This window comes from Bubalus bubalis, chromosome 16 (genome assembly GCF_019923935.1).
Source record: "Bubalus bubalis isolate 160015118507 breed Murrah chromosome 16, NDDB_SH_1, whole genome shotgun sequence".
Lineage (NCBI taxonomy): Eukaryota > Metazoa > Chordata > Mammalia > Artiodactyla > Bovidae > Bubalus > Bubalus bubalis.
In genome coordinates, this window is record NC_059172.1 from 32,070,447 (window position 1) to 32,098,182 (window position 27,736).

At 51.4% G+C, this 27,736-nt stretch overlaps 1 protein-coding gene across 4 annotated transcripts; it reads right to left on the reverse strand.

The window, feature by feature from the left end:
- Positions 1-1,779: 1,779 nt before the first annotated feature.
- Positions 1,780-26,724, reverse strand: P2RY6 (pyrimidinergic receptor P2Y6). Of its 4 annotated transcripts, none has more exons than XM_006064680.4 (4): positions 26,575-26,724; positions 4,749-4,813; positions 4,054-4,115; positions 1,780-3,160 (listed from the first exon to the last, which is right to left on the reverse strand). In XM_006064680.4, the coding sequence occupies exon 4, from the start codon at positions 3,124-3,126 to the stop codon at positions 2,140-2,142; it is 987 nt and encodes a 328-aa protein (XP_006064742.1). In that variant the 5' UTR covers positions 3,127-3,160; positions 4,054-4,115; positions 4,749-4,813; positions 26,575-26,724; the 3' UTR covers positions 1,780-2,139. The 4 variants fall into 4 exon arrangements, with proteins under 4 accessions (XP_006064742.1, XP_006064740.1, XP_044785324.1 ...); XM_006064678.4 differs by lacking the exon at positions 26,575-26,724 and adding an exon at positions 8,067-8,524; XM_044929389.2 differs by lacking the exon at positions 4,749-4,813 and having other exon boundaries at positions 26,575-26,716.
- Positions 26,725-27,736: the final 1,012 nt, after the last annotated feature.

The following is a 27,736-nucleotide window of genomic DNA, read 5'->3' on the forward strand; positions in this document are numbered from 1 at the left end:
GAGACATGTGTACCGCAATGTTCATCGCAGCACTGTTTATAATAGCCAGGACATGGAAGCAACCTAGATATCCAGCAGCAGACGAATGGATAAGAAAGCTGTGGTACATATACACAATGGAATATTACTCAGCTATTAAAAAGAATGCATTTGAATCAGTCCTAATGAGTTGGATGAAACTGGAGCCTATCATACAGAGCAAAGTAAGTCAGAAAGAAAAACACCAATACAGTATGTTAATGCATATATATGGAATTTAGAAAGATGGTAACAATGACCCTATATGTGAGACAGCAAAAGAGACACAGATATAAAGAACAGACTTTTGGACTCTGTGGGAGAAGGCAAGGGTGGGATGATTTGAGAGAATAGCATTGAAACATGTATATTATCATATGTGAAATAGATTGCCAGTCCAGGTTTGATGCACGAGACAGGGTGCTCAGGGCTGGTGCAGTGGGATGACCCCGAGGGATGGGATGGGGAGGGAGGTGGGAGGAAGGGTCAGGATGGGGAACACATGTACTGCTGCTGCTGCTGAGTCGATTCAGTCGTGTCCAACTCTGTGCGACCCCATAGACGGCAGCCCATCAGGCTCCCTCATCCCTGGGATTCTCCAGGCAAGAATACTGGAGTGGGTTGCCATTTCCTTCTCCAATGCATGAAAGTGAAAAGTGAAAGTGAAGTTGCTCAGTCATGTCTGACTCTTAGCGACCCCATGGACTGCAGCCTACCAGGCTCCTCCATCCATGGGATTTTCCAGGCAAGAGTACTGGAGTGGGGTGCCATTGCCTTCTCTGTGTAAAGTAATTAGCCTCCAATTAAAACAAATTAAAAAAATTAAAAGCTCAGGAAAAAAAAAAGGAATGAAGCAGTGTTTAAGGGCTGTTTTCCCTCACTTGGGGCCCCTGGTGGAGGTGTCCCCAGGCACCGAGGATACCCTGAGCCTGAAAGAGGCACATTTGGAGGGGCGAGTGTAGGACAGGTGGGATCTGAGTTCATTAAATGCCCTAGTCCCACCCAGCTCCATTTCTTGGCACCCCTCTCCACACACCAACCCCAGGCTTATCTGCAACTCACTGGCACTTTATAATTGGCCCGGGCACATCTCTGCCTCTGGGTTTTGTAGACACAGTGCTTCTACCAGATGCAGCCTCCTCCACTCTGCCTTTTAGATTCCTCCCAGTTTAGGCCCCACCCCTTCTAAAATGTGCTCCCTGATTCCTCCGCTGAGCCCCCCAGCCTGGAGCACTTGCCCCACTCTTGCCATTGTCTGGAGGGTGGCCATGAGACGGCTCTTATTTTCTCAGCCTTCACACACAAGAGGCCACATGCCCTCCACTCCAGCTCTCTGCCTATCTGCCCAGGGCAGAGCCTGGCACAGGGATGGCCCAGGCTGCACTAACCAGTGCTCCCCACTTCCATTTTCAGAGCTCCCACTCAGCCTTCAATATCTGGTTCAAATGCCCCCACCCCAAGTCCATTCGAGAGACTCCTAGACTGGGTCATGGGCAACTTCTGGGCACCCCTGCCCCCCAGCCATGCCTCCCTCTGTCACAGTCTTGACATGACTGTATCACTGTCTGTACCTCCAGTAACTGAGAGCTTCTCAAGATGGTTCTTCTGGGGGCCTGGAACCAAATCAGGCCCAAGCACAAGGTGTCAGTAAAGATATACTGAATGAATAGAACATAGCACATACCCCAGAGAGCTCATATTCATCCTTCAAAACCCAAGTCAAATGGCCCTTCCCAGAAGCTCTCACTTCCATCTCCCATCTTCTTTTACTCCCTTTATTGATGACTCCAAAGTATGCAGCATACTCCTCAATCATAGTACATGTTATACTGTATTTTTGTGAGAAGCTTAACATGACTTCTGAATTCTCCATGGCTTCTTGGAGCCTTCTGGAGAACCAGGCCCAGGCTTGTCTCTCTCTGTACCCGTGGAGCCTGGTCCAGCAAAAGGGTTTAATAAATAGTTGTTGAAGTTTTGGGGTCTGTGAGGGCCTCAGTCTATGCCCATCTGGGCTAAGCTCTAATTCTCTGCATGCTTTGGAGCTGGTGGAGCTTCTGGTGCCCCAGTCACAGTGGCAAACAGAATGGTTGCCCTGCCCTCAGGTGTCCTGCCCTGGTGGACTCAGCGACCCTGTCGCTGCCACTTGGCCGTGAGTTTCTGTAGCAGCTCGTGTGGCCGCTGGCGGAACTTCTTCTGGGTGAAGTAGAAGAGGATGGGATCCAGCACGCTGTTGGCACTGGCGAAGGGCCGTGTGCCCTTGTAGGCTGCTGCAAAGGCCTCCAGCACAGGGCAGGAGACACCAGGTGTAGAGCGCACCGCCAGATAGGCTGTCTTGGTGATGTGGAAAGGCAGGAAGCTGATGGCAAAGGCAGCTGCCACCACCACAGCCATGCGGGCTGCCTTGCCACGCCGCTCCTGGGCCACTGGCCCTGCTGGGCCATCCTGGCGGCACAGACGACGGGCCAGGCAGCAGTAGCAGGCCAGAAGGGCGACAAAGGGCAGCAGGAAGCCGACGACTGTGAGGGTCATGCCATAGGGCATGTAGCGGGTGGCCAGGGCGGGCGGGCTCAGGTCATAGCAGACCGTGCGGTTCCGCTGGATTCCTGTGGAGGCAAAGAGGGCAGTGGGCAGGCACTGGGTTGTCACGGCCAGCCATACAGCTCCACACACTAGCCAGGCAGCCCGGCGGCCCCCACGCTTGTGCCAGGGGGCCAGAGGGTGGCAGATGCCTAGGTAACGCTGGAAGCTGATGCAGGTGAGAAAGAGGATGCTGCCATGGAGGTTGGCATAGAAGAGGAAGCGGACCAGGCGGCAGGTGAGGTCTCCGAAGGGCCAATGGTCACCTTGGGCGTAGTTGTAGATGAGCAGGGGCAGGGAGCAGGCATACAGCAGGTCAGCCAGGGCCAGGTTCAGGGTGTACACGGCCGTGCGGGTCAGGGCCCGGCGGGACGTGCAGATCTGGGTGATGACACAGGCGTTCAGGGGCAGGCCCACTGCCAGCACCGCCGAGTACACAGGTGGCAGCAGCAGGTGCTTGAAGTTCTCTCGGTAGACGCAGTTGGTGGGCGGCGCGTCCAGGGCCTGGCCTGTGCCATTGTCCCATGCCATGCCTGTTCAACTGGGCTTCCTACATCCAGAGAGGCTGGGGAAGCAACACACGATCGGTCAGTGACCACACTCGTGGACCACCCAGTAGGCCCCTGTCCCTCTCTGGGCCTTGATTTTCCCACCTGGATCATCTCCGATACTCACCACCCCACCAAAGCCCCTCACAGCCCTTACTTTCATGAAATCCGGAATACAATAAAGCTCAAACTTGAGAGAAATCCAATTCATTTTCTTTCCATAATATTCATTTCCCACCAACCTTCCTGATGACTTTCTATTCATCCTTCAAAATGCTAGTCAAATGGCTCCTCTGTAAGAGGAGAGCAACAGACTTTGGTTTGAATCCCAACTGGGCTTCCCTGGTGGTTCAGACAGGGAAGAATCCGCTTGCAGTTCAGGAGACTCAGGTTCAATCCTTGGGTGGGGAAGATCCCCAGGAGAAGGGAATGGCTACCCACTCCATCCTTGCCTGAACAATCCCATGGATAGAGGGGCCTGGCAGGCTATAGTCCATGGGGTTGCAAAGGGTCAGACACGACTGAGTGACTAACACTTTCATTTTTCACTTTCTGCTACTTACTAGTGATGTGACTTTGGTCGAGTGACACAGTATATTAATACCTTACCTGAGTCTCAGTTTTCCCATCTGAAAATGGGGGAATGACGCACCCATCTCTCAGGATGTCATATAGTCAGAGGCGCTAAATCATGCTAGGCAGGGCTTCCCTGGGGTCCCTGGAGTTTGGGAATGGTAGTCATGGTGGGCCTGTCTGTCTATCTCTTTCCCACAGACTGAAAAGCTCTTGAGGAGAAGTGCCAGGTCTGTGTCTGAGAGCCCAAACTGGGGCCCAGGGCAGGGAAGACCCTGTTAATTAATTAATCAATATTAGCAGAATGTCACACTTCTGGGCTAAGGGCTGTGCTCACCTTCTCAGGCTGGACTCCATCTTCCAAATCCATGGTCCTTCTTTTGGTTGCAGTCTACTTATCTGTAAAATGGGGGGGAAGGTGGTGATCTGTGTGTATGAGTGCTCAGTCGCAAAGGAGGTGATTTAAGAGTTCCCTATGTCCTTCCACTGGACTTGAGGCTACAAAGGTGGGTCTGGCGAAGCCACTGAGGCCACAGTGCCCTCTGGTGGCCACAGAGAAAAGAGCTTCCCCACAAAGGCTGGGGGAACTACCAAGTCTACAGCTACTTTACAGAGAGGAAAACCCAGGCACAGTTAGGGGCACTGACTGCTCAATCTCAGAGAGTTAGGAGAGTCAGAGCCAGAACCCAACTGCCTGTCTAAGAGGAGGCAACTTCTCGTGACCCATGGACGTGGAGTGGAAAGCTTATAAATCTAGCTTCAGAGATAGGCAGGCCTGGTTCAAATCCTGGCTCCTCTACTTCTATGCTGTTCTACCTAGGGAATGTTGCTTGCCTTAGCTGGGCCTGTGTGCTTGTCAGTAAAACTGTTATAGACCTGATACATGGTATGCTTAGTAAATGCCATGCCATGCTTTTGTATCCTACACCTTGTCCTTCCACTCGTCCCTTCAGGCTGAGTTTTGGGGGAGCCAGCTGCACAAATGTTTTAAGAGGTCCCCTTTTGGGATCAGTCTGATTTGTTGATACTTACCTCCCCAATGGCATTTCCATATTTATTGACGTCCAGAGAGAATTCACAACTTTAATCCAATGGTCCTATAAAGGAAAACCTTTGGGATAGTGACTCAAATCATCCCCTCTTCCTATTTTACAGATGAGAGAAACTGAGGCCCAGAAAAAACATGAAGTCCTGCCAATACACTCAGAGAGAAATAGAGGGTTGAAGCCAAACATATGGGCTCTGGTCCAGATGTCCAGGTTCAAATTCAAGCTCTGCCACATATGAGCTGTGTGGCCTTAGGCCCATTAGTGAACCCCTGTGCTTGGCTTCCCTATCTATAAAAAGGGATAATACAGGACCCACCTCATAGGCTTGTCATGAGGATCAGTGCCTGGCACAAGTAAGTGTGAGCTACTCTTAATGTGAATATACCTAATAAAGTTATAAGATTTTTAAAAGTTACATTAGAGTAAAATGTAACTCCCCAAACTAATTTATCCCAACGCTGGACTGGAAGAAACATAAGCTGGAATCAAGATTGCCAGGAGAAATATCAATAACCTCAGATATGCAGATGACACCACCCTTATGGCAGAAAGTGAAGAGGAACTAAAAAGCCTCTTGATGAAAGTGAAAGTGGAGAGTGAAAAAGTTGGCTTAAAGCTCAACATACAGAAAACGAAGATCATGGCATCCGGTCCCATCACTTCATGGGAAATAGATGAGGAAGCAGTGGAAACAGTGTCAGACTTTATTTTTGGGGGCTCCAAAATCACTGCAGATGGTGACTGCAGCCATGAAATTAAAAGACGCTTACTCCTTGGAAGGAAAGTTATGACCAACCTAGATAGCATATTCAAAAGCAGAGACATTACTTTGCCCACAAAGGTTCGTCTAGTCAAGGCTTTGGTTTTTCCCGTGGTGATGTATGGATGTGAGAGTTGGACAGTGAAGAAGGCTGAGCACCGAAGAATTGATGCTTTTGAACTGTGATGTTGGAGAAAACTCTTTAGAGTCCCTTGGACTGCAAGAAGATCCAACCAGTCCATTCTGAAGGAGATCAGCCCTGGGATTTCTTTGTAAGGAATGATGCTAAAGCTGAAACTCCAGTACTTTGGCCACCTCATGCGAAGAGTTGACTCATTGGAAAAGACTCTTTTGCTGGGAGGGATTGGGGGCAGGAGGAGAAGGAGACGACAGAGGATGAGATGGCTGGATGGCATCACTGACTCGATGGATGTGAGTCTCAGTGAACTCCGGGAGTTGGTGATGGACAGGGAGGCCTGGCATGCTGCGATTCATGGGGTCACAAAGAGTCGGACACAACTGAACGACTGAACTGAACTGAAAATTTGATTTCCATGAAATCAAAGTTACCCAGATTTTGGGTAACTGAAAAATGATGATTCTTGGATTCTCTAGTCTGTATCCCACGTCACCTTTAATTATCAAACATTATTCCTGGGGCTACAGTCCATGTGCTGGGAGTGTGGGGCACCCAGCTAACCAGTTAAGCACAAGGCGGAGGCCAGAGGAGAAAGTACAGTGGTCCCCCCACTGTTGCCAAGAAGTCAAGATTAGTTCAGGCAAGAGAAAGTTCATTCATTCATCTCTTCATTCATTTGTTCCGGTCATTCTCTCATTCTCCTGTTTTCACATGGGGCTTCCCTTGTGGCTCAGCTGGTGAAGAATCCGCCTGCAATGCAGGAGACCCGGGTTTGATCCCTGGGTTGGGAAGATCCCTGGAGAAGGGAAAGGCTATCCACTCCAGTATTCATGTTTTCACATGCCAGATATTTAATGGGTACTCACTACTTGCTCACTGCATGTGGCACAGTGTATAGATGTAGATAGGTGGATACAGAAACAGATACATGCATACACATATACGTATTCATAGTCACATATCAATCTGAAGGGGGAGATTCAGTGTGAGACATAGGATAGAGGACATTTCCAGAGAAGGATGAAGGGTGGAGTAAGTCCCTGGTGGTTGAAGAAGATTTGCATGGGTGGAGAGAGGTGAGAGGCCCCCGGGGTGACCCTAGGTGGGAAGGAAGCGGGAGCAGGCAGAGTCCGAGAGGACGGCAGCCTGCTAGGACAGAAGGTCGTGGTGAGGAGGAGGAACTGGGCAGAAGGAACTGTGCTGCGCCCCTGAGCTCTCTTTGGGGAGGTCTGTTGCCCTCAGACACCACCCTGAGAGACAGCCTTCTGACTCAGGTGACTGGAGTTTCCAGGCGTGGTTTTTTTTCCCTGTTTAATTAATTTTTACAATGGTGGGTTAGTTTCTTGCTGTACAGTGAAGTGAATCAGTCATATGTAAACATAAGTCTACTCTTCCGGATTTCCTTCCCATCTAGGTCACCACAGAGCACTGAGTAGAGTTCCCTGTGTCATACAGTAGGTTCTCAGTAGTTATCTATTTTATATATAGTAGTGTCGGTCCCAATCTCCCGGTTCATCCCACTCCTGCTCTGGGTGTTTTTTGCCTCCCACTCCCTGGCAAGACTGGTCCTCTTGGAAGGAGGCAGGGGCTGCTTGAGGAGATCCTGGAAAGATGGGCCTGACTGTCACCTTGGCTTCTTTATCCGCTAGGCCTCTGAGGACCTGGGCGGGGTGAGCGATTCTTCCACTTCCTGGCAAGAGCTGGTCCCCAGGGAGGGCTTGTGTGGTCCCTGCCTCCAGGCAGCGGCTGACTTAGGCTCTTTTGGGCCCTCACATCTGTCACTCACTCTTGGGTCGTGTGCCCTGGACCAGCCCACACCCCAGCCTCTTCCTGGGCTCCAGCTGCTCTGTCTGCAACATGTGTGTGTGGCGGGGGGGGGGGGGGTGGGGGGGTGTGGGGGGGGTGTGGTGCGTGGTGCTTTATAATAGGTACTCGCCTTCTCTGGATCCCTTGGCCCTTTGGAGAAAAACTCAAGCTCTTGTCCTGACATTTAGGCTCCTGCTGAGCCTTCCAGCCTCACCAGGACCTCACCTCCACACCCAGATGAAGTGCTTCACTCTGCGGCTTCCTCTCCTGCCACACAGTTCTCAAGAGCCCGAGACCGCCACATAGCCATCCACAGCCACAGATCCAGACTTCCTCTTCAGCCTCCCCATTTTTGCTGTACCCTCCACACAAAATGCCATTTAACCCATCTCTGTCAAAACCCAGTGTCCATCAAGCTCCAGATCTAAGCTTACTTCTTCCTTTTTCTGATCCCCCAGTTGGGTGGAGTCCCTTCCTCTCTGCCCACCCCCCCTGCCCAAATCTTGGATCTTCTTGAGGTCAGTGCTGGACCCAGCCTGCCTGCCCGCTCCCTTCTCCACCCTGGCCCATGGCCCCTGAGAAGTGCCAATACTCACATACAGCCTCCTGTCCCTGAACGCACGCCTTGGTGGCCCCAAGTGTGTTGGCTCAAGGGGAGGCCAGACACGAAGCTCTCCACTCTTCTGCTCTCGGCCTGGGCTGTAACACCTCCGAAAGGGCAGCTTCCTCTGTTTCCTGCCACGTCTGTCTCTGACTGAAATAGCCCCTGCGGGGGCTGCCCCCTCCCTGCCGCCCTCCACACCAAAGCCTGATGGAAACTGAATCTAAGGAGCAGGGAGGCGGAGAAAAGCTCTGTTTCCTGGAACCCTCCTCACCCCAGCAGAAGAAACTGGGTGATGAGGATGCAGAGAGAGGGGGAGAGGACAGAGACTGCTGGTGGAAAGCCAGCCCCACAGATCTGGCAGCTTCCTTTCTCCTCGGCCCTCTCTCAGTCTTCTCATCTATCAGAAGAGTAGTTTAGTGATTACAGAACTTTCGGGCCCTCTTTAACCCCTAAAGAGGGGTTTCCCTGCTGGCCCAGAAGATAAAGTCTGCCTGCAATGCAGGAGACCCAGGTTCAACTCCTGGGTCAGGAAGATCCCCCTGGAGGAGGGCATGGCAACCCACTCCGGTATTCTTACCTGGAGAATTCCATGGACAGAGGAGCCTGGCAGGCTATAGTCCATGGGGTTGCAAAGAGCTGGACACAACTGAGCGACTAACACTTCAGCTGTAATACCCAGACTCATCTTTTGGGTCACTCCTCCACCCATCCCTCCATTCTTTTTTTTTTGGGGGCCGGGGTGATATTTTTAGATTTTTAAATTAATTTTTATTAGAGTACAGTTGCTTTGCAATGTTGTGTTAGTTTCCACAGTACAGCAAAATGAATCAGCCATATGTATACATGTATCTCCTCCCTTTTGGACTCACGTCCATTCAGGTAATCACAATGTGTTAGGTAGAGTTCCTTGTGCTACACAGTATGTTCTCATCAGTTACCAATTTTAGACATAGTATCAATAGTGTATAGGCTCAATCCCAATCTTATCCCCCCTTTCTTCATTCATTCAATAGCTCACTCCTGACAATCCACCTAGGCACTCACTTACTCAGCCACCTTCTCCCTTCCTCTTTCCCTGTCTTCATAAGCATGCATTGACTGACTATATGCCATCAGATCCTCCCACATTCCCCCATGTAGCAGTCACTAGTCCCTTTAACACTATAGGCCCAGAGCTCCTTGGGAGTAAGGGGTATAGGTTGTGGGGGTAGAGTTGATGCCCCAAGAACTTATCTGGGTGCATTCTCCCTGCCTGTGCCAGCCCTCCCCTGGCTGCTCCTCACCACCGAACCAGCTATTAGGACAATCAGAGGAGGAGCTATGGCTCCTTGATGTCCCGAGGGGGCCAGCTCTGGTGGTGGAGACAGTACTCAGGGGGTGACCTGGAGGAGACAGGCTTTCATTTGGAGCAGAGGAGGCAAATAGGGGAGCAGGGACAGAATGGTGCAGGGGACGATCCCTGCTCAGGAGTTTGAGGTCCAGGTTCTCATTCTATCTTGGTGCCTATTCACTGTGTGACTCTGGCAGGGCCAAAAGTTTAGACCAAAAGGAGAAATTCAGGTTTGAACTGCCGATAACACTTGCTCAGGGACCTCCCTGGTGGTCCAGTGGTTGAGAATCTGCCTTCCAATCCACAGGGGATGTGGGTTCGACCCTCTGACTGGGGAGCTAAGATTCCACATGCCATGGGGCAACTAAGCTGGCGCATAGCAAGTACTGAGCCTGCGTGCTCTAGAGAGCCCCGTGCCATAGCTAAAGATCCTGCATGCCGCAGTGGAGATCCTGCGCACTGCAACTAAGCCCAGTGCAGCCAAATAAATAAATAGATATTTAAAAACAAAACACTTGGTCAGTTGTGCACAAGCTTATTCAAGTCTGTGCTAGGAGGTTGCTCGTGCCAGCTGAGCGGGTGGATGTCCTGGTCTGATCTGTGCTGTGCTGGAGCTCAGGAGGGTAACAATGCCTGGCCTTCAGTCCAGCACTGCTGGATTCCCAGGACGACCTCCTGCGGTCACCCCCAGCCCAGACCAGGGTGTCTGTCCCAAGAATGGGAGCAGCTCCAAGGACTTCTGAAGGTGTCAGCCCTAGGATAGGGCTTGGGTCTCTTCCTGCCCTCTGGGTGGGCCTAGGAGGGAGAGTTCAGGTCTTAGGGGTCATGGGTCCACCTGGAAGGGCTTCTGGAGAAGGCATGACTGCTGCTGGGCTTTAAAGGGTGGAGACGACCTGGACACACAGAATGAAGAGGGCATCCCAGGCAGGACGTGAGAAATGAAGAAAAAATATTGCAACCAGAGCACGGGATAAGTTGTGTGAAGAGGGCACCAGTTGGGAAGAATGAGGAAGGGTGGCCTGTCACAAAACCTCAAGCAGAGCCCAGGTGCTACCACCAGGGCTTTCCCCACCAGGCTTTCCAGCCCCTAGGCCCATCGCATGCTGCTTCCTCTGCCTGGGACACTTTCACTCACTGTCTCTGAATCATCCCACTTATCCTTCCTTATAGTTTTCTCATCTGTAAAATGGGAGTGTTCATTGGACCTACCACACAAGCTGTTGTAAGAATTAAATGAAACTCTGTATGTGAGCGGCCCTAGCACACAATAAGTACTTAATAAACGTTTGTTAACGGAATGAATCCATTCCAAGCCCAGCTCTGGGCTCCCTTAGAGCACCCCAGTCTCCAAGGATATCTGGGTCATCGGCACCAGGTATCTTTCATTTCTTCACTGCCCACCCTGTGCTGGATGTTCTATCTGCCGTTCTGGGCAGGTAGTGGTGAAAATTATTCTCTCCATTTTACCAATTAAGGAACTAAGACTCAGGAAGGCTAGTGAGTTTTCCAAGATGTCCCAGACTGGTGGCATTTCAACAAGGTCTTTCTCACTATACAGCCACCTTTTCCATTGTTCGCCCAAAGCCCTGGCTTAGATGGTCCCGCCAGAGAATTCCCTCAGTCTTCCCAGCACTGAGGGCCTCTGGCCAGGAGATGGCGCCAGGAGACTACCCAGGATAGTCAACCTGCCGCCTTCGGACAGCTGCCCTAAGACAAGGGCTGAAGGCACGTCTGCACACTGCGGGAGCCTGGCCCCTGGGGCTGGAGCTGAGCAACCTCAGGACTTGGTTCCCAACTTCAATTCCTCCTGACCCATGCCCCAGCCCTTCTCCCACTCATGCCCGGACAAGCTCCAGCCTTGTTCTCAGATCCCCCACCTGGGTGAGGTGACTCTCAGGAGCCAATGGGGACACTGGCAGGGCCCAGGGCCAGGGCTGAGCCCTCCAGCTGAGGAAGAGGCCCAGGGAGTGTCTCCCAGACACCAAGCATTCACCGCCCAGCTCCACTCCATGTACGCTATTGGTGGAAACACTGAAGTCCCTCACCCCTCGGAGGGGACTATCTCTGCCGTTTCCTACTTTCAGTTCAAACGACAATGCCTGGGGTTGGTCTCTGCCTGTAGCAGAAGCAATCCAGTTTAGACATAAGAAAAAACTGGTGGGTTGAAGCTCCTTGGGCCCCTTGGATCCTGGGGTCTCAAGATACCCCTTTTGATGACTCTGTAGCCTCATCCCATCGCAAACCTCGCCCCAAGGCCCTCTTATCGGGAAGGGATGAGGCGGCCTGCTGGCCAGAGGCAAGAGCTGGAAGCCTGAGTCACCACCTGCCAGACGGCCAGGAGCCAGCTCAGACCAGGCTGGACAAGGGAAGAGGCCTCCTAACCTTGGCCTGCCTGCCTGCCTTCTGGGAAACAAGACCTGGAAACCCCCCTTGTCTGCCTGTCCCCCCCACCCCAGGTCTGTGAGCTTAGCAGCACGGGCACAGGATGACAGAGATCAAGACCCAGCTTCCTTCCCTTGAGGAGTCAGACAAGCTGGGATCCATCACCAACTTGCTGTGTGACCCAGAGTGAGCCATGTACCCTCTCTGAGCCTGAGTTGTCACTAGATAAATGGCTACGTTCCTGAGGTCCGTTCCTCCCTGGCACCGAGAGAACAGTGGGCCGGGGCACAGCCAACCCCTCCTGGAGGGGTTTTGGTCTCACCTGTGGGATCAGGCTGTCTTTAAAAGCAGGCAAAACTTGTCAGGAGGATGGCACACAGAGGGAAGGGAACTTGATTTCTCTTTTCTTTTCCCACTTCCCCTTCTCGCCTCCTGCTAAACAGAGATTAAAGCTGGAACTGAAATAGTCATTTTGAATGTAAGGAAGGGGAAGCCACAGCTTTGGGGAATTGGGGAGTTGAAGCTGCTGCTTCTAGTCTTTCTCTGGCCTCTACAGGGTGAGTAAAGAAGAAACTTGGCTCTCCTGCAGTTCGACTATGCACAGGCCCCAGCTGCCCATCAGTGAGCTCATGTAATCCCCACCACAGTCTGGACAGATGTTCTTATTGTGCAACAATACTTCACAAGCCATTCTCTCATTTACTCTTCAGAGTTACAAGTACTTCACATGCCATTATCTCATTTACTCTTCACAGTTACCAACCCCACTTTGCAGATGAGGAAGCTGAGGCATGGCAAAGTTAGCAAGAGGTTCTCCCTTAGGCACGTGTGTGTATGAGGAGGTCTGAGATCATGGTGACCTGATGGGCACAGAGCTGAGAAGTCACAGGCAGTCTTGGGGTGAGGAACTATGCCACAGAGCACAGCCTAGAGAGCCAGCTGCAACAGACAACCCCTGCCAGAAGAAGGAGAGTCCATAACAGCTGACTTTCCAAGTCCTTGCCCATGGGGGCTGCAGCACCTCCCGACCAGGGTTCTGGGAGATTCCAGGACCTTTCAGTAAGCCCTCTTCCCTAGTGCCAGTGTGGGAGTGTCTTTTATTCTTGCCTAGACCCCCCCAGGCTGTCCCACTTTTAAAATCTCCCCATGGAGGTGCGCCACTTGGATCTCCCTTCATGAAGGACCCTGCTGTTCAGCTGCAAAGGTGCACATGGCTGACAGCCCCCACTAGTACCTTCAAAACCCACTTATCCTCCCAGATCACCAGGCTCTAGTCCACTGGGGAAGAAACAGCCCGGGTCCAGCTGTCTGGCTGGTCTTGCAGGCCATCATGGTTCTGCCCCTCTGTAGTTTCTCCCACCTAATTCCCAGACCCCTCTCATGATGACAGCCTCCCCTCCTTCTTTCTCTGGAGCCTTGAGGATCTGGGAGTGAAAGGCCTGTGACCTAGATCTGCCAATGAAACAAGAGTGGGCTCCTCAGGCCCTGTAACTAGCTCAGGGGTGGATGGGCAACCTTCACTGGATGCCTCCAATTCTGGAGTGTTTGCTAGAACACTGGAAAGGAGTGAGGTCTCCCAGTGGGTTTGCAAAGCTAGTAGGAAGTGAGCCTGGAGCTGCTGGAGCCAGGTTAGCTATGTGCCTGGCACTATCCTACAAACTGAAGATACTACTACTAGGGAGGAGACTGTCCAAAATAAAGCTAAGGGATGACAGAGTTGAGAGGTGGGAACACACAGAGGTGTTCCTGAGAACACCATCGAGCACCTGATTCCAGCTATGCCTGGAGCTTTACCTTGCACTTGACTTTTCGAAGGCATGAGCTAATACATTCCCTTTATGCTTCAGTCTGTTTAACCTAGGATTGTTACTTAAAATCAGGAGTCCTACCTACAGTCTATAGTCCTGCACCCTGCTGCCTCCCCTCCCCATGGGCTGCCCTCAACAGCCCATCTTTACAGCTTTGGCCTTAGAATCCTAATATCCCTGCAGTGGAGGCTGGAACTGGCCATGAGCCTGAAGGATACCAGCAGAGGGGCAGGCAGCGACTGAGGGACTGTCAGGTCCTGCCTGGATTTGGATTCCATGGGGGCAGCCAGGGAGCTCCCCCCAATTCATTTTCCATGAGGAGAGCCCCTCTTCCATCAGCTTCTGGAGTGACCAGTCATCTCAATATCTCCTGAGAAGGAAACTAGAAAGGCAGAAATCCAGGGTCTAGTCTTAGACTCATCACTCACTTGCTATGTGATCCTGGGCAGGTCACTTAACCTCCCCAAGCCTCATTTTCCCAAACAACTTTACTGCTATAGCTTCTTGGCTACCCAGAAGGTGCCAGCCACACAGCTAAGTGCTTTTGTGGCAGGATCTCTTTCACTCTTACGACAGCCCTGTGTGGTAAGCTGTTTATCCACATTTTACAAGACAAGGAAATGGGCTTTGAGAAGACTGGTGACTTGCCCAAGGTGACATGGTGAGTCAGAGGTGAGCCAGGGGTTGTACACAGATCTGAATAATGATAAAGTCTATGCTCAGGAAGAGAGGTGACATTTTCCCTACAGGAAAACTGAAGCCAGAGAGATCAGGAATTTTCTCAAAGTATACAGTAAATCCACAACTCCATCCTGTCTCTCGGGAACTCAGTGGCCTGAGATAGGACAAAGGAATGGAGACCAGGAAGTCAGGGCAGAAAAGAACAACTCAAGGGACAATGTTAGCCAGACACCCTCATTTCTCTAACTTCGTTAGGAACTGGGGACAAGGTCTGCTTTCCCTTTGTGGCCCCAGAGTCTAGCACAGGCTCCAGCTCCCAAGAGGCACTGGCAAATGTCAGATGAGTGGACCAGTCTGTAAAGATGAGCCTCAGGGCTCTGTCCTTGGTGCTGCCTGGCAAAATAAAATAAAACAAAACAATCAAATCAAATCTTTATCTTGGCTGATGACATAGAAGACTTGTCACGGGGAATTAAGGTCATGGCCACAGGAGTAGCACCTCTGAGCCTACCTGCGTCCCCCAGGCGCTGACCCTCAGGAAAGGCAGACCACCCACATTGCCTGAATGTTTACTGCAGGTTATGGTCCTGTCCATTTCACAGACAGACACTGAGGCCCCAAAGGTAGGTAACTATGTCTCCAACTCTCACAGGCAAGGTTTGGGTGCAGAGAAAACTTCAGAGGAACCCCTCACTACCCATAAAAGGCAGCCCTCTGGCATGGCCCTACTCTGACCATCTCTAGCACCTGAGCCCACCTGGCAGAGACAAAAGACCCAACTGGACCCCAGAGCTCAGGGGTCAATGATAAGTCTCTGAGTTCTGGATCACTAGGCCAGAGAGGCCTTAAGAGCATCTGACACAGAGCTCTCCTCCACCCATCAGAGAAGGGGCTCCCTGAAGCCTCTTTGACAGGCTTGTCTGGCCCCTGCTCACATACTCCCCATGACAGGGAGCTCATTCTTTACCAGCTGAGCTACCAGGAAGCCCCCTGTTCTCCCAGGTCACTGCATTTCACTTTGAGAGAACTCACTGAGACATATGCTTTGTCATACCAAGCCTGAGTGCTGCCCCCATCACTGCTTCCGTTCCCCAGTCTAACCTGCCTCTGGGGCCTTGAAGCTGGCTGCCCCCAATCCCTCAGGACACCCTGCAGAGACTGTCCCAAGACTATTCATCAGCTGGTCTTCATTCCCACCAGCAAGTCCAGGGTTCATGTCCAGGCCCAGGGAACTTAGTAGTGGAGCCCAGAAACCAGGCAGGAGGTCAGGAGGCCATAACCATTTCCAAACCTGAGGACAAAGCCCTTTGCCTCCATCGTGTCTCACTCCCTGCCTGGGGACTGTGAGGGGGGCATGGCCTCTTCCCTCACCTTCATATGTGAGACTGGGGTCCCATCTGTGGCCAACCCAGTATGGGAGGAACAGTCCATTGTGGGCATCTGAGAGGTGGCCTGGGAGGAAGAGAGCAAAGTCAGGCACCTGCCAGGCTCAGGGCATTGAGTGGAGGGGCACTGGGTGCCACAGGGGGTCTTGCTGTGGAGTACATTTTTGTGTGTGGAGTGTGCATGAAAAACATAGGGACAGACCTTACTTCCTTCAGGTGGTCACTCAAATGACATCTTCCTGGTGAGGCCCTGTCCCTCCACTCCAGTGAAAACTAAACCTCCCACCAGCACACACTCATCTCCTCTCCTGCTGTATTTTTCTCCTTGGCGTGTATCATCTTTTTTTTTTTTTTTTTTTTTTGAGACATCAATGGTTTATTGGACAGGGGAGCACATACTATCTTTAAATGTATTATTTTATGTGTTTGCTTATTGTCTATCTCCTCCCATCAGAACATAAACTTCACCAGGGCAGGGATTTTCATGTTTTATTCACTGTTGCATCCCCAGTGCTTAGGGTGGTGCCTGACATATAGTAGGTACTCAACAAATATTTGTTGAATGGATGGATGAATGGATGAATTTCTAGGGCTAGTTTGAGAACAGAGTAGACATAGGAACAGAAATCTGATGGCTCATAGGGAGCTTGACTCAAGGCTGTGTTTATATCACAAGCTGCAGTTGGTACTTGGCAGTGTGTGTATGTTGGGGATTGGGGGCTGATAAAGACCCATGAAGGTGCCCCTAACTGGCAGTGTGTGTTGAGATTCAGGCTGTGAGCAATCCCAGCTGAGAAGGCTGAACAGGACATGGCTGGGTGGGCCTGGGCTGCCTGCTTATTCCTCCCGGCCTGTCCAAGGTCTCCATCTCCTCCACCTCCTACACTGGCCCAGCTCTACCCCACTCTCCCCCAGGAGCCTCCAGCCTACACACCATCGCTCCCTTTGCACCAGGGCTTCTGAATTGGAGGCCTCCAACACTGGGCCAGCATCTTCTTGGCCCCTCTCCCTTCCTCTGCGAGCCTGGCCCTTCACCGCAGGACACCAGACTCCTGAGATCACAGCTCCTCCATTTGTATCCCTCATCCCTGGCACAAGCAGCCTGCTCAGCCCCGCATTGCCAAGCCAAATGTGGATGAAGGACGTAACTCAGCCCAGGGCCCTGAGACCCAGGAACTGATAGCCACCCAGCTTGGCTGGGCTCCGAAACTTCTGCCTGTCCCAGAGCAGCCTCTCTCCCTTCTCATCCAAGACTTCGCCCCATCTTTCTTGTTGGTCCTTCTCTCAACCCCAACAGCCTGCAACTCATCCTTCAGAGCAAAGGAACGCCTTTCAGAGGCTCCTCCTTCAACTCCCTGGGTCACAGAAATACATACAAGGCTGCCCCCCACCACCGCATTTCTGCACCCCTGCCAGCTCCTTCCCTCAGCCCACAACACTCTCCATCCTCAGCTCTCCTCTTAGCAACATCTCTTCCTTGACCTGTGCCTCTCCAGCTGTGCTTCTTCCTCCTTCACAATCAAGCTTCTGGAAGAGTCCTTGCTGCCCTGCTTCTACTTCTGCCCCCTCTGCCCCCATTTCTCACACCCATACAGTTGAGCCCCAGGCATGGTAAAGCAGGGAGTCTTTGGGCCCAGCTCAGGGGAGAGCAGTAGGCACCCTGTCTTTCAAGGTGAGACGGGGTCTGGGAACCAGTGACTATCTGAGTTCCATCACAAGGAAATCTCAATCTCAGAAGTGACCTTGATGCCACAGGCTTTCAGAAAAAACAGGCCACTGTGAGGTGACTTCTGTTTGATGTCACTCCTGCTGAGGCTGGTGCAGGGCTGGGGGGAGGGGAGCCTTATCTGTGGCTTCCAGGAAAAAGCCTGGACTCTGCTGGGAATTTGGGGTGGGGCTCTGGATAGGCATGGTACGACCAGAACGTCTGTTTAGGTGGGAACGGGGAATTCTGGAGGAGGTAGGTGAGAGGATTGATACCTTTACATAGCTCATGATATTTGTTTGAGAAAACATCAGTTGTCTGTATCACAGACTAGGATGGGCTGTTGATCACAGAGCAGGTGAGGGTGGGGACACAAAGCTCACTCGGCTATCCCCCAGTATCACCCCTGATCATACAAAACACGAGGATCCAATCCCAAATGGGTCTCTTCTCAGAGCTCCCTAGAAAACCCAGAACTATTCAAGCCCAGTTACTCTGATTCTCCCTATCACTCCCATATACTTCGCCAAACCTACCCTGACCCCTGGGTGGGGTCCAGGTTAGAGTCAGATGTCCATTCCTGGCATCTCCAACCCTCTGCCAGTCATCACAGCTCCCTCTGCAGATCTTGGTACCTGGCAGACCTGGTTTCCATCCTGGCTCTGCAACTTATTAACAGTGACTTTACCTCTCTGAGCTCCAGTGTCCTTAATGATAAAATAGAGACAACAGTGCCCATCTCACAGCACTGCTGGGGCTCAAATGTAGTAATGAGTCTAGAACACTTAGCCCAGAATCTGCTGCGAGCAGGTATTCACTCAGTGGTGCTTCTTACTCATAATTTCATCACAGGCCAGCTTAGAAATGGCCTCACTTGCAATCTTTACTTATCTACCCACTCATTCACTTATTCACTCATTCATTTGCCATGCATTTGCAGGGAGCCTTAAGATATGCAGGAATTTCACTGGGCTTTGGTTTTTGTCCTTGAAAAGCCTCAGCTGATGGAAAGATGGATGGGGTCTCTAGGAAGACAGAGGAGGCCCCATCCCTGCCTGGGTTATCAAGGAAGGCTCCCTGGAGGAGGTGATTCCTTAGTGGACTATGGACAAGGAAGGGGAGGGTGTTCCCCACCGAGAGACCTACTGGCAATATAAAGGCACAGGTATCCACAAGTGTTTGTGTTTGCAGGAGGTGAGGCTGAGAGGTCATCAGAGCCAGGTCCCAACAGGGACCAAAAACACACAATTGCCAGGCCATAGATTTGGCCTCTGCCTCATGGGCTCCAACCAAGGAACCCTAGATGGTTTGTAAAGCAGAGCAGAGGTGTGATCAGATTTGAGATTTAGGAGGTTCTTTATGCTGCTGGATGGAGGATGGATTGAATGTGAGACAACAGGGCCTGAAGAGGGGTCCTGGCCCTGGGAAAGGGAGGCTGCAGGGCCAGCTGGTGGTAGGGCCAAATCAGGGGCCTTGAATGCCTGGCTCACAGCAGGCTCTCGTCCCTCTTCTGCATCCCCTGGACAAGCTTTGACAGACATCTTGATGGGAAGACAGACTGGAGGGGTTAAGTTCTCAGAGATAACCCATTCCAGTCCTCAGATCACAGATGGGAACCCAAGGCCCAGAGCACTGGGCCCTAGGCTCAGCCCTAGGGCTTCCCTGGTCTACAGCCTTGTAGAGTCTATGGAGGTCTTCTGCCCTTGAACCTGTTCCCAAGTCTGCCACCCCAGTCTCTTCCCAGGGGAAGCAAGGGTGCAGCTTTGGTAGATGAGGACACAGAGGGGCCCAGAAGGATGACTTGTTACAACTGCCCAGCCCATGTGGGCCCTCCCATTTCTGAGTGGGGAGAGGGGTCTTAGAGCTTCCTGAGTTCTCTCTTCTCCTTCACACCCTTTTGGCAGCTAAGGAAACTGGGGCCCAGAGAAGAGAGACATTCATCTCCTGGGATAAACACAGCTCTCTGGACCTTGGAATGAGTGTCAGATGTGGGGGACTGAACACTGGGCCCTAGTCTCAGCCCTAGGGCTTCCCTGGAAGCTCAGTCGGTAAAGAATCCACCTGCAATGCAGGAGAACGGGGTTCAATCCCTAGGTCAGGAAGATGTCCTGGAGAAGGAAATGGCAATCCACTCCAGTATTCTTGCCTGGAAAATCTCATGGATAGAGAAGCCTGGTGGGCTATAGTCCATGGACTCGCAAGAGTCGGACACGACTGAGCAACTGAATCACCACCAGTCTCAGCCCTGCTGTGAGGGGCTGGACTCATGATTCCTGAGGACACTCAGCTGGGGAGGGGTGGAATTCCTCCCGCAACAGCACCTGGCTATGGCCTGGCCCCAGTGCTCAGCACTGTTTTCAGTGCTGTTCCTAGGGCGCACTTCCCTTCCTTACCAGCCTCTGGGAGGCACGGCTGAGGAGGTCAAAACGGGAAGAAACCATGCGGTCTCTGGTTTGGATCTGGGCTGGCAGAGGATCTCAGGCCCCACCCTGCCTAAGGGGACAAATGATCCCATCAGCACACCTGGGTCTCCTGGGGGCTTGGCGAGGAGGCCTGGCTCTGGTCCCTAGAGCCTGCAGACCTGACCAAGCCCCCTCCGTGTCTGGCCTTGTGCTTGACCTTGACCCTACCCAGGACAGTGAATGGACTGTGGGGGTATATGGGACTGCACCGGAGAGACGGTTACTAACTGGTTACAGTGATCAGTGCCACGTGACGGCTACCCTCCAGTCTCATGAGGAGAGGCTGGTGCAGAGGGCGGTGGGCAAGGCCCCACTCACTGCATTTCCCCGATGGGAAACCTGAGGCCCCACTTCAAATTAATCACCAAGCTCTGCTTGTTCTCCATCTTTACACCTGTCAGGCTGTTCCCTCCTCTCATCCTGCGGTCCCTGCCTCAGCCTAGTCAGCAGCCACTTCCTGCTCCGTGTCTTCCACCTCCCCAGCCAATGCATCCCCTTTCTGCAGCTAGAGAGGTCCTTGCTCAGCAAAAACCTAACCTCAGGGCTCCTCCGTCCAAGCACTGTATGGCTTCCCAGTGCCTGAGGATAAGAACAAGCCTAGTCTCTGCTGATCCCTCGGTTCTCAGCACTCACATGCAGCCCATCCACTCACACATGACCCACAGGGCACCAACCCATTTTCACTTCCAAGTCCAGCTGTGCTCTCCTGTGTGTCCCAGTCGGTGCTGTGTGTGCCCCTGGGTCGCTCCACAGGGCAGGTGGCAGGCTCCGGCTGTGAACTCAATGACATGGGAGACCCAGATCCCACCCTCAGGAGCTCAGCATAGAAAAGGAACATACAAGTACCTGAAGACCCACAATCCGAGGCAGACATCCTGTTCCAGAGCCTGGTGGAAGCCCAGGCAGGAAGGGATGGTTCTGGGGGTAGGGAAGTCTTGATAGAGGAGGCAGCAACAAAACGGCCAAGTGTCCACAGAGGCCGGGGCGTTTCAGACAGAGAAAACAGCAAGGGCAGAGACTGGATGAGGCACGTGGAAGGACGGTGAGCACAGCTGAAGTGGCCAATGTACCAGCAAATGTGGTCAGAAAAGAGGATCAAACATATAACAATAATGATACGAGCACTGAGCCCGGTGTGCCAGACACACAATACTCCCATTTAATCCTCATCATGACCTGTGAGACAATACTGGCATTGTTTTCATTTTATACTTCAAGTGGGAAAACTAAGGCACAGAGAGGTTAGTTGACTTGGCCAAGGTAGCACAGGTAGAAGGCGTGATGGGCTATGAACCCAGGCAGTATGGATCAGAGTCTATAGTCTTAGCTCCTACAGTGCACCAGGGCTGGCGTAGGGAGGCTCTCAGGTAACAGGCAAGTCCAGCCTCTCCACTGCTCTGCCCAACCTGCCTGGAACCTGGCTTGCTAAGGTTCACCTTCTCACTAATCACAGGGCCCCATAAATGCTGCTTCTTCCAGGAAGTCTTAAGGAATCAACTAAAAGGATTCCCTCTACTTCCAGAAGCCCCCATGGGAAATCAGAGATGAGGTATGGCTTTTCAAACAGAGCCTCCTAAGCCCAGCATTGGATTCCTGGACCCCCCTGCCTGTCAAGCACCTCTGGCTGTGGGGAGCCCCCTCCTCCATTCCATGGTAACCTTGTTCTTTCAAAGTGGGCACCTGCCCCAGAGCTGGTCAGTCAGAGCATCCATCCAGACCCCTTACCAGTGATTGGTTCAGGGGAACCAATTAGGGTCTACCCCAGGCTTTTGGTGGAATCAGCATGAAAGTTTCCCTCCCAGGATTATTAGCCATGAGGGCCATGGAAGCCTGGTGCTTCTGGAAAGGACTTGGATGAGAATGTAGTAATCCAGCAGAAGGTCAAGAGAGGAACTTCCCTGGTGGTCCAGTGGTTAAGACTCTGCACTCTCAATGCAGGGAGTCTGGGTTGCGATCCCACAGGTCACAACTAAGACCTGGTGTAGCCAAAAAAAAAAAAATTTAAAAAAGAAAAGAAAATCAGGAGCAATGATATAAAAAGAGAGAGTACTGATGGCATCATTGTAATTGGTGGATCTAACCATATCTGATCTAGGTCTACTTCTGAATCTGAATTTTTCTTTACATTCACTAAAACAGTTCCTGTTCAAATTGGTAGCATTTGTCATATGCAATCAAAACATCCCTAACCAATGTAACACCAAAACCACAGACAACAAAGGGAAAAATAAATTGGATTCCATAAGAACTGAAAACTTTTGAGCATTAAAGGACACCATCAACAGAGCAAAAAGCAACCCATAGAATGGGAGAAAATAACTGCAAATCATACATAGGATATGGGATTAGTATCCAGAATATATAAAGAACTCACTCCTACAATTCAACAACTACAAAAAAAAAAGCAATTCAAAAATTGGTAAAAGACTTGAATAGATACTCTCCAAAGAATATATCCAAATGACTAATAAGCACTCAAAACCTGTGTTTTGAAAAGATGCTCATCAAAACTAATCAGTTGGAAAATGCAAACGCAAACCATATGGAGATACACACCTCACAGCCATCAGGATGGCTATTATAAGACAAAACATGAATAGCAAGTGTTGGTAAGGATGTGGAGATCCTGGAACCCCTGGACATTGCTGGTGGGAATGTAAAATGGTGCAGTTGTGAAAAACAGTAATGGCAGTTCCTCAAAACAGAGAAAGAAACAAACACAGAACTACTAGAAGATCCGGCAGTTTCACTTCTAGGTGAAAAGATGGGAAAGCAGAGACTCAAACAGATACCAATACACCAGTGTTCCTAACAGTATTCTTTACAACAGCCTAAAGGTAGAAACAGCCTAAATGTCCACGGATGGAAGAACGGATAAGCCAATGGTGGTGCCCATGTGGATGTTTGCTTTCTTGGGTACATACCTAAGAAGAGAACTGTTGGGTCATACGGTAACCCTACGTCTAACTTTTGAGGAACTGATAATATTTTCCAAAGTGGCTGCCCCATTTCACATTCCTATCAGCCACATATGAGAGTTTCAGTTTCTCCATGTCCTCACCAACACTTGTTACTGTCTTGTCTTTTTCCTTATTTCCATCCAAGCAGGCATAAAGCAGTCTCATACTGTGATCTTGACTTACATTTTCCTAATTACTCCTTTTTGGTTATTGTTTATATTTTACCTTTGCAGTACAGGTATTTCTGATCTAAGGCCTGACATCTTTGGTGGAACAAGTACCCCACAGAGTAGGAGAAGCATGGTTTTCAGGGCCAGACTGTCCTGGTTTTGCATCCTGTCTCAGCTTCTATTAATATTAGCTGTATGACCTTGAGCAAGGGATATAAAACTCTGAGTCTCAGTTTCCCCACTGACTAGATGTGGATGACAGTATTAACCTTTCATGGTTGCTGCTGTTGCTGTAAAGATAAATCTATAACATAGCCATGGTGCGGGCCTGGCACAAGTAGGTCCTCAGTGACTCACTAAGTCTGAGAATCTGACAGTGGAGCTTTCCAGGTTGGTCAGGAGACCTAGGCTAGTGACTGTTCAGTTTTTAATCTATTGTCTGTTTTATTTGAGCTACTTTCTACAGCAGAGGTATTTTAGGCTGCCTCAAACCTCAGCCTCTCTGTGCTCCTCTTTTCCCTCTGTGACAAGAGAAATGAGACTGCGCACCTTAATGTCAATGTATGTCAATCTGGAGGGTTCATTCTAACACCTTAAAAGTCTTGTCTCTTGCCTCAACCATCAGACTGATGATGGTTTCGCTGCTACTTAAAGGAATATCTCCTCCCTCATAAAGAGCTCTCCAGGATGAGGAAGGAAGTGAATTAAACCTTCCTATGTGTGTGCTAAGTCGCTTCAGTTGTATCTGACTCTTTGCAACCCTATGGACCATAGCCTGGCAGGCTCCTCTGTCCATGGGATTCTCCAGGCATGAATACTGGAGTGGGTTGCCATGCCCTCTTCCAGGGGATCTTCCCAACCCAAGGATCGAACCCGTGTCTCTTATGTCTCCTGCATTGGCAGGCAGGTTCTTTACCACTAGCATCACCTGGGAAGCCCCAAATCTCCCTAAGAACCTACAAGTAATGTTATGTGCAGTATTTTCTTTTGTCCACTCCATGAGCTGGCCAGGTAGGTTTTAGTACCCCCATTTGACAAATGGGGAAATTGAGATTCCAAGAAGTTAAATGACTTGTCTGAAATCACATGGCCAGCAAATGCTGGTACCTAGATGCAAACCCAACTCTGATTTCAACATCTGATTTTTTTTCTCTGTGCAGAGTGTCCCCCACCCCCACCCTGCCTCCCAACAGAAGGCCCTTCAAGAACTTATGAATGAATGAACGGCTGATTCTCATCCTCCTGACTTGACAGAGCTATTGTCATCTCTTTGAGCTGAGATCTGCCTCTTAGACAACACAGGTCAGCTCTCTCCTGGGGCCACAGAACAACCTCTACTCTGTTCCAGGACATAAAAATCAGTGCTGCACAAGGAGTCAGGATGCCAGGCTCTGCCCCCACTACAGATTTAACTCATCTAGGCTTCAGTACCCAGCCAATGAGTTCTTTAACCCAAAGACTAGATCTCCTCACCTTTGGGTCCCTGGCATGCAGCACATGGCTTAGCACATATGCCACTGAGCCAGCCTAGGCCATCTCCATAGGCCCATATCTGCATCTTGCCCAGGCCTGCCCTCTCATGGAAGTGGTTAACGACAGGGCTGGACCTGGGGCAGGGGTAACAGGAAGATACCTCCACATGCCCAGCTCAGGGCACTGGCCCTTACCAGATGTGCCAACAGTCAGAGAGGAACAGTCAGAGCGGAGCCAGCAGATCCCCACCTCAGACTGAAAGAGAAACCCACTTCAGATACAAATGGGGAAATGGCTCCAGGACAAGAGGGGTGAGGGTGGGTGTCACTGGGGAGGGCCCGACAGACACAGCTTCCTGAGAGTCTTGACCGGCCTCTGTTGTAATGGCACCTGTTACTAGGCTCCACTAACTCACCCCTCCTCTAGGGAGGACAAGTTAGAATCTTGGGCCCAACATGGAACAAGACACTTTAATTTCTCTGAACCTCAGCCTCCTCAACTTCAGAATGGGGTAACAATAATCTTGGCTGCATTTGCTTTCATGTGAAGCACTTAATACATAGTAGGTGCATGACAAATGATAGCCATTGTTATTACCACTTAACCTTCTCTTTCAGCTCAATATTGACTGAGGGATTTATTCATTTGTTCTTTTATTCATTCAGTCAACCAGTCAGTACACTCCTGCTAGGTAGGCTGCAAGAGTCAAGGATAAAGATTTTGGAGTTATGTAGGCGTTGAAACCCTGTTGCCACTAGTTGGGATGCGTAATGTTGGGAAAGCCATTTCCCCTCACTGAGACTTCATTTCCTTGCCTGTAAAATGAAATTAGTAAGAGTACCTGGGTAGGCGGTGCTGGGGGTTTTATGAGGAGCCAAAGGGACAGTGATGTGTGAGTGGCTGGCACAGAGCCTTGGAGGGAAAAGCAGGTGGCAGGTGGGCTGTGCAGAGGAGCCAGGTGAGCTGCCAGCCCTCCAGACTGGGCAGCTGGGCCTCCAGGGGCAGGATGGGATGAGAATGGGCTGGAGGGGAGAAGAGTCAGTGAGCTCAGAGACAACTGCTGTTTCTGGACCACGGGCGGCAGTAAACTAAAAAGCAATGAGGAAACATGGAAAAAGAGACTGGAAAAAGTTTAGGGGAGAAAAGTGCCAGCCAAACGGGAAGCCTTGGGCAGCACGGAGTTACCCCCCAGCCAGGTCAGGGGACCACGTACAGGCACACATGTGCACACACACTCACAAGCTGCACATTCTCACTCATGCAAACACACCCAAGGGCTTGCACAAACACACACACAGATGCACCATCAGAGGCCCAGCACTTTAGAGTCTGCAAGTGGCCTTCTCATTTATCACATCATCTGATACAGACGGGTAGAGAGACTGTCCCTGGATTGGCTTCGGACCCGTTCTAGAGCTGCCAAGAGATGTGCGTCCCTGGTACCTTCCAGAGGCCAGGGCCCTTCCCATGGGCAGTGCTGCTCAGCATTCCCCGTGTGGTGTTGTCGGAGCTGGATGACAACAGAAATGCCAGAGAAGTTTTAACCCAGCTCCCCTAGATACACTTGTTCACCCTGCTGTGCTCCCCTTTAACAAATCACACCAGGACTCTGGACTCACTTTCCTCACCAGTCACACGGAGGCAAGTGCCTCTTCCGTGGATGCCCATCTGGTCCTAATCCATCCCAGCCTCTTCCCACCACAGACTCCTGCGGGCACAGCCTCTGCCCTGAGAGGCGCTCATCAGCATATAACACTTAGTTTTCCAAAGCTCAGGGGAGAGCACTGTTACCCCCATTCTACAAACTGAGGCCCAGAGAGGGAAAGTGCCTCTGACCAGGCCCGTGTGACCCCCAGTCCTGCCCGCGTGACCCCCAGTCCCGCCCGCACTGTTCACTCCTCCTCACAGCCCAGTCCCCACACCGTCGCTGTCTCCTCCACCCTCTGCTCTGCACAGACTGTAGCTTTAGCCACAATTAGGCCAAAGAAGGGAGGCAGACCCCCAAGTCCGCTCGCACTCTCTCTCCATGAGAGAGTGGGCTCATGACCTGCAATGAGCCAAAGTGGCTGCAGGTGGTCCCTGTGCCAAGCTCTGGGCAGGGGGTGGCACTCAGCACCCTCAGGGCACTGACCCAGAACACTCACCCAGGAGGCAGTGAGCGCCACGCAGGCCCGTCAAGAGTTGGGAAAATTCTGACTCCTGGAGCAGTCCCTCCTTCCTTCTGGTCAGTTCCTGTGCCCCCAGCTGTCACATATACGGCTCACAGTCGTCCCCGGAGACAGCCAATGAGGAAACCGAGAAATTGAGGAGGGGAAGTAACTTGCCTCAGCCCAGCGCTGGCAAGCAGCAGGGCGGGGACCCAAATCCCAAGAACATTCCAGCTCAAGGCCCTAAAGCCAAAGCTGACCCCGCCACTGCCCAGTCACTTCACGCTCTGAGTGTGATCATCCCTGGAATGGTACCATCAAGTCAACCCCAACGGCTGCTGGGAGGACTGAGTGAGGTGGCATTTAAAGACCAGGGGCTTGGCACTCAGCTGATAACTGTTTTTCTCCTCATCTCCACCCCACCCCTCAGCCCTCTCCTCTGCAGCCTTTCTCAAGTCTGCAGAGAGTCCTGGCCCCGCTCACTGCCACCCCAGGGAATAACTAACCTGGTTTTCTCAGCAGTGCCTGGAAGGTCCATTAAAGGATGTGGAGACCCTGAGACCAATGGCTCTATTGTCTGGTCCTCACCCCACGGGTCCAGATGCCATGGCTTCCCTCAGGGGACTGAGGATGGCTCTTCAGATTAAGGGTGATTTGGTGGGGGGAGTCTGAGCTCAGGCCAACCCCCTTCCCTAGCTTCAATCCAACAATGAGCTTGGGTTTGATAAGAAGGCAGTCAGGGGGACTCTGCCTTAAGCCGGTGGTAGGTCTGGGCCAGCCCCTCCCCATCCGAAGATTAGTCCTCCTCCTCTTTCTTTTTTACAAGTATTTATTGGGCACCTTCCCTGTGCAGGTCATGTTCAATGCATCTAGGAGCACAAAACAAACTCCTTGCCCTCATGGCATCTACATTCTAACAGGAGAGACAAATTTATCTTAGTTAATGAGCAAATATGCAGCAAGTCAGGTGGCGATAAGAACTATAGACAAACATAAGGGAGGGTAAGGGACAGAGATCCACAGGGATGGATGGGACTTTCTGGGTCTTCTTCTCACAAGACCAACTCCCACCAAACCTGAAGCAGACCCCAGGCCCTGAGCCCCAACTCTGTGCCAGTCCCTGCCTTGGTGGATCAAAACAGAGGCCAGGGGCCCAGGC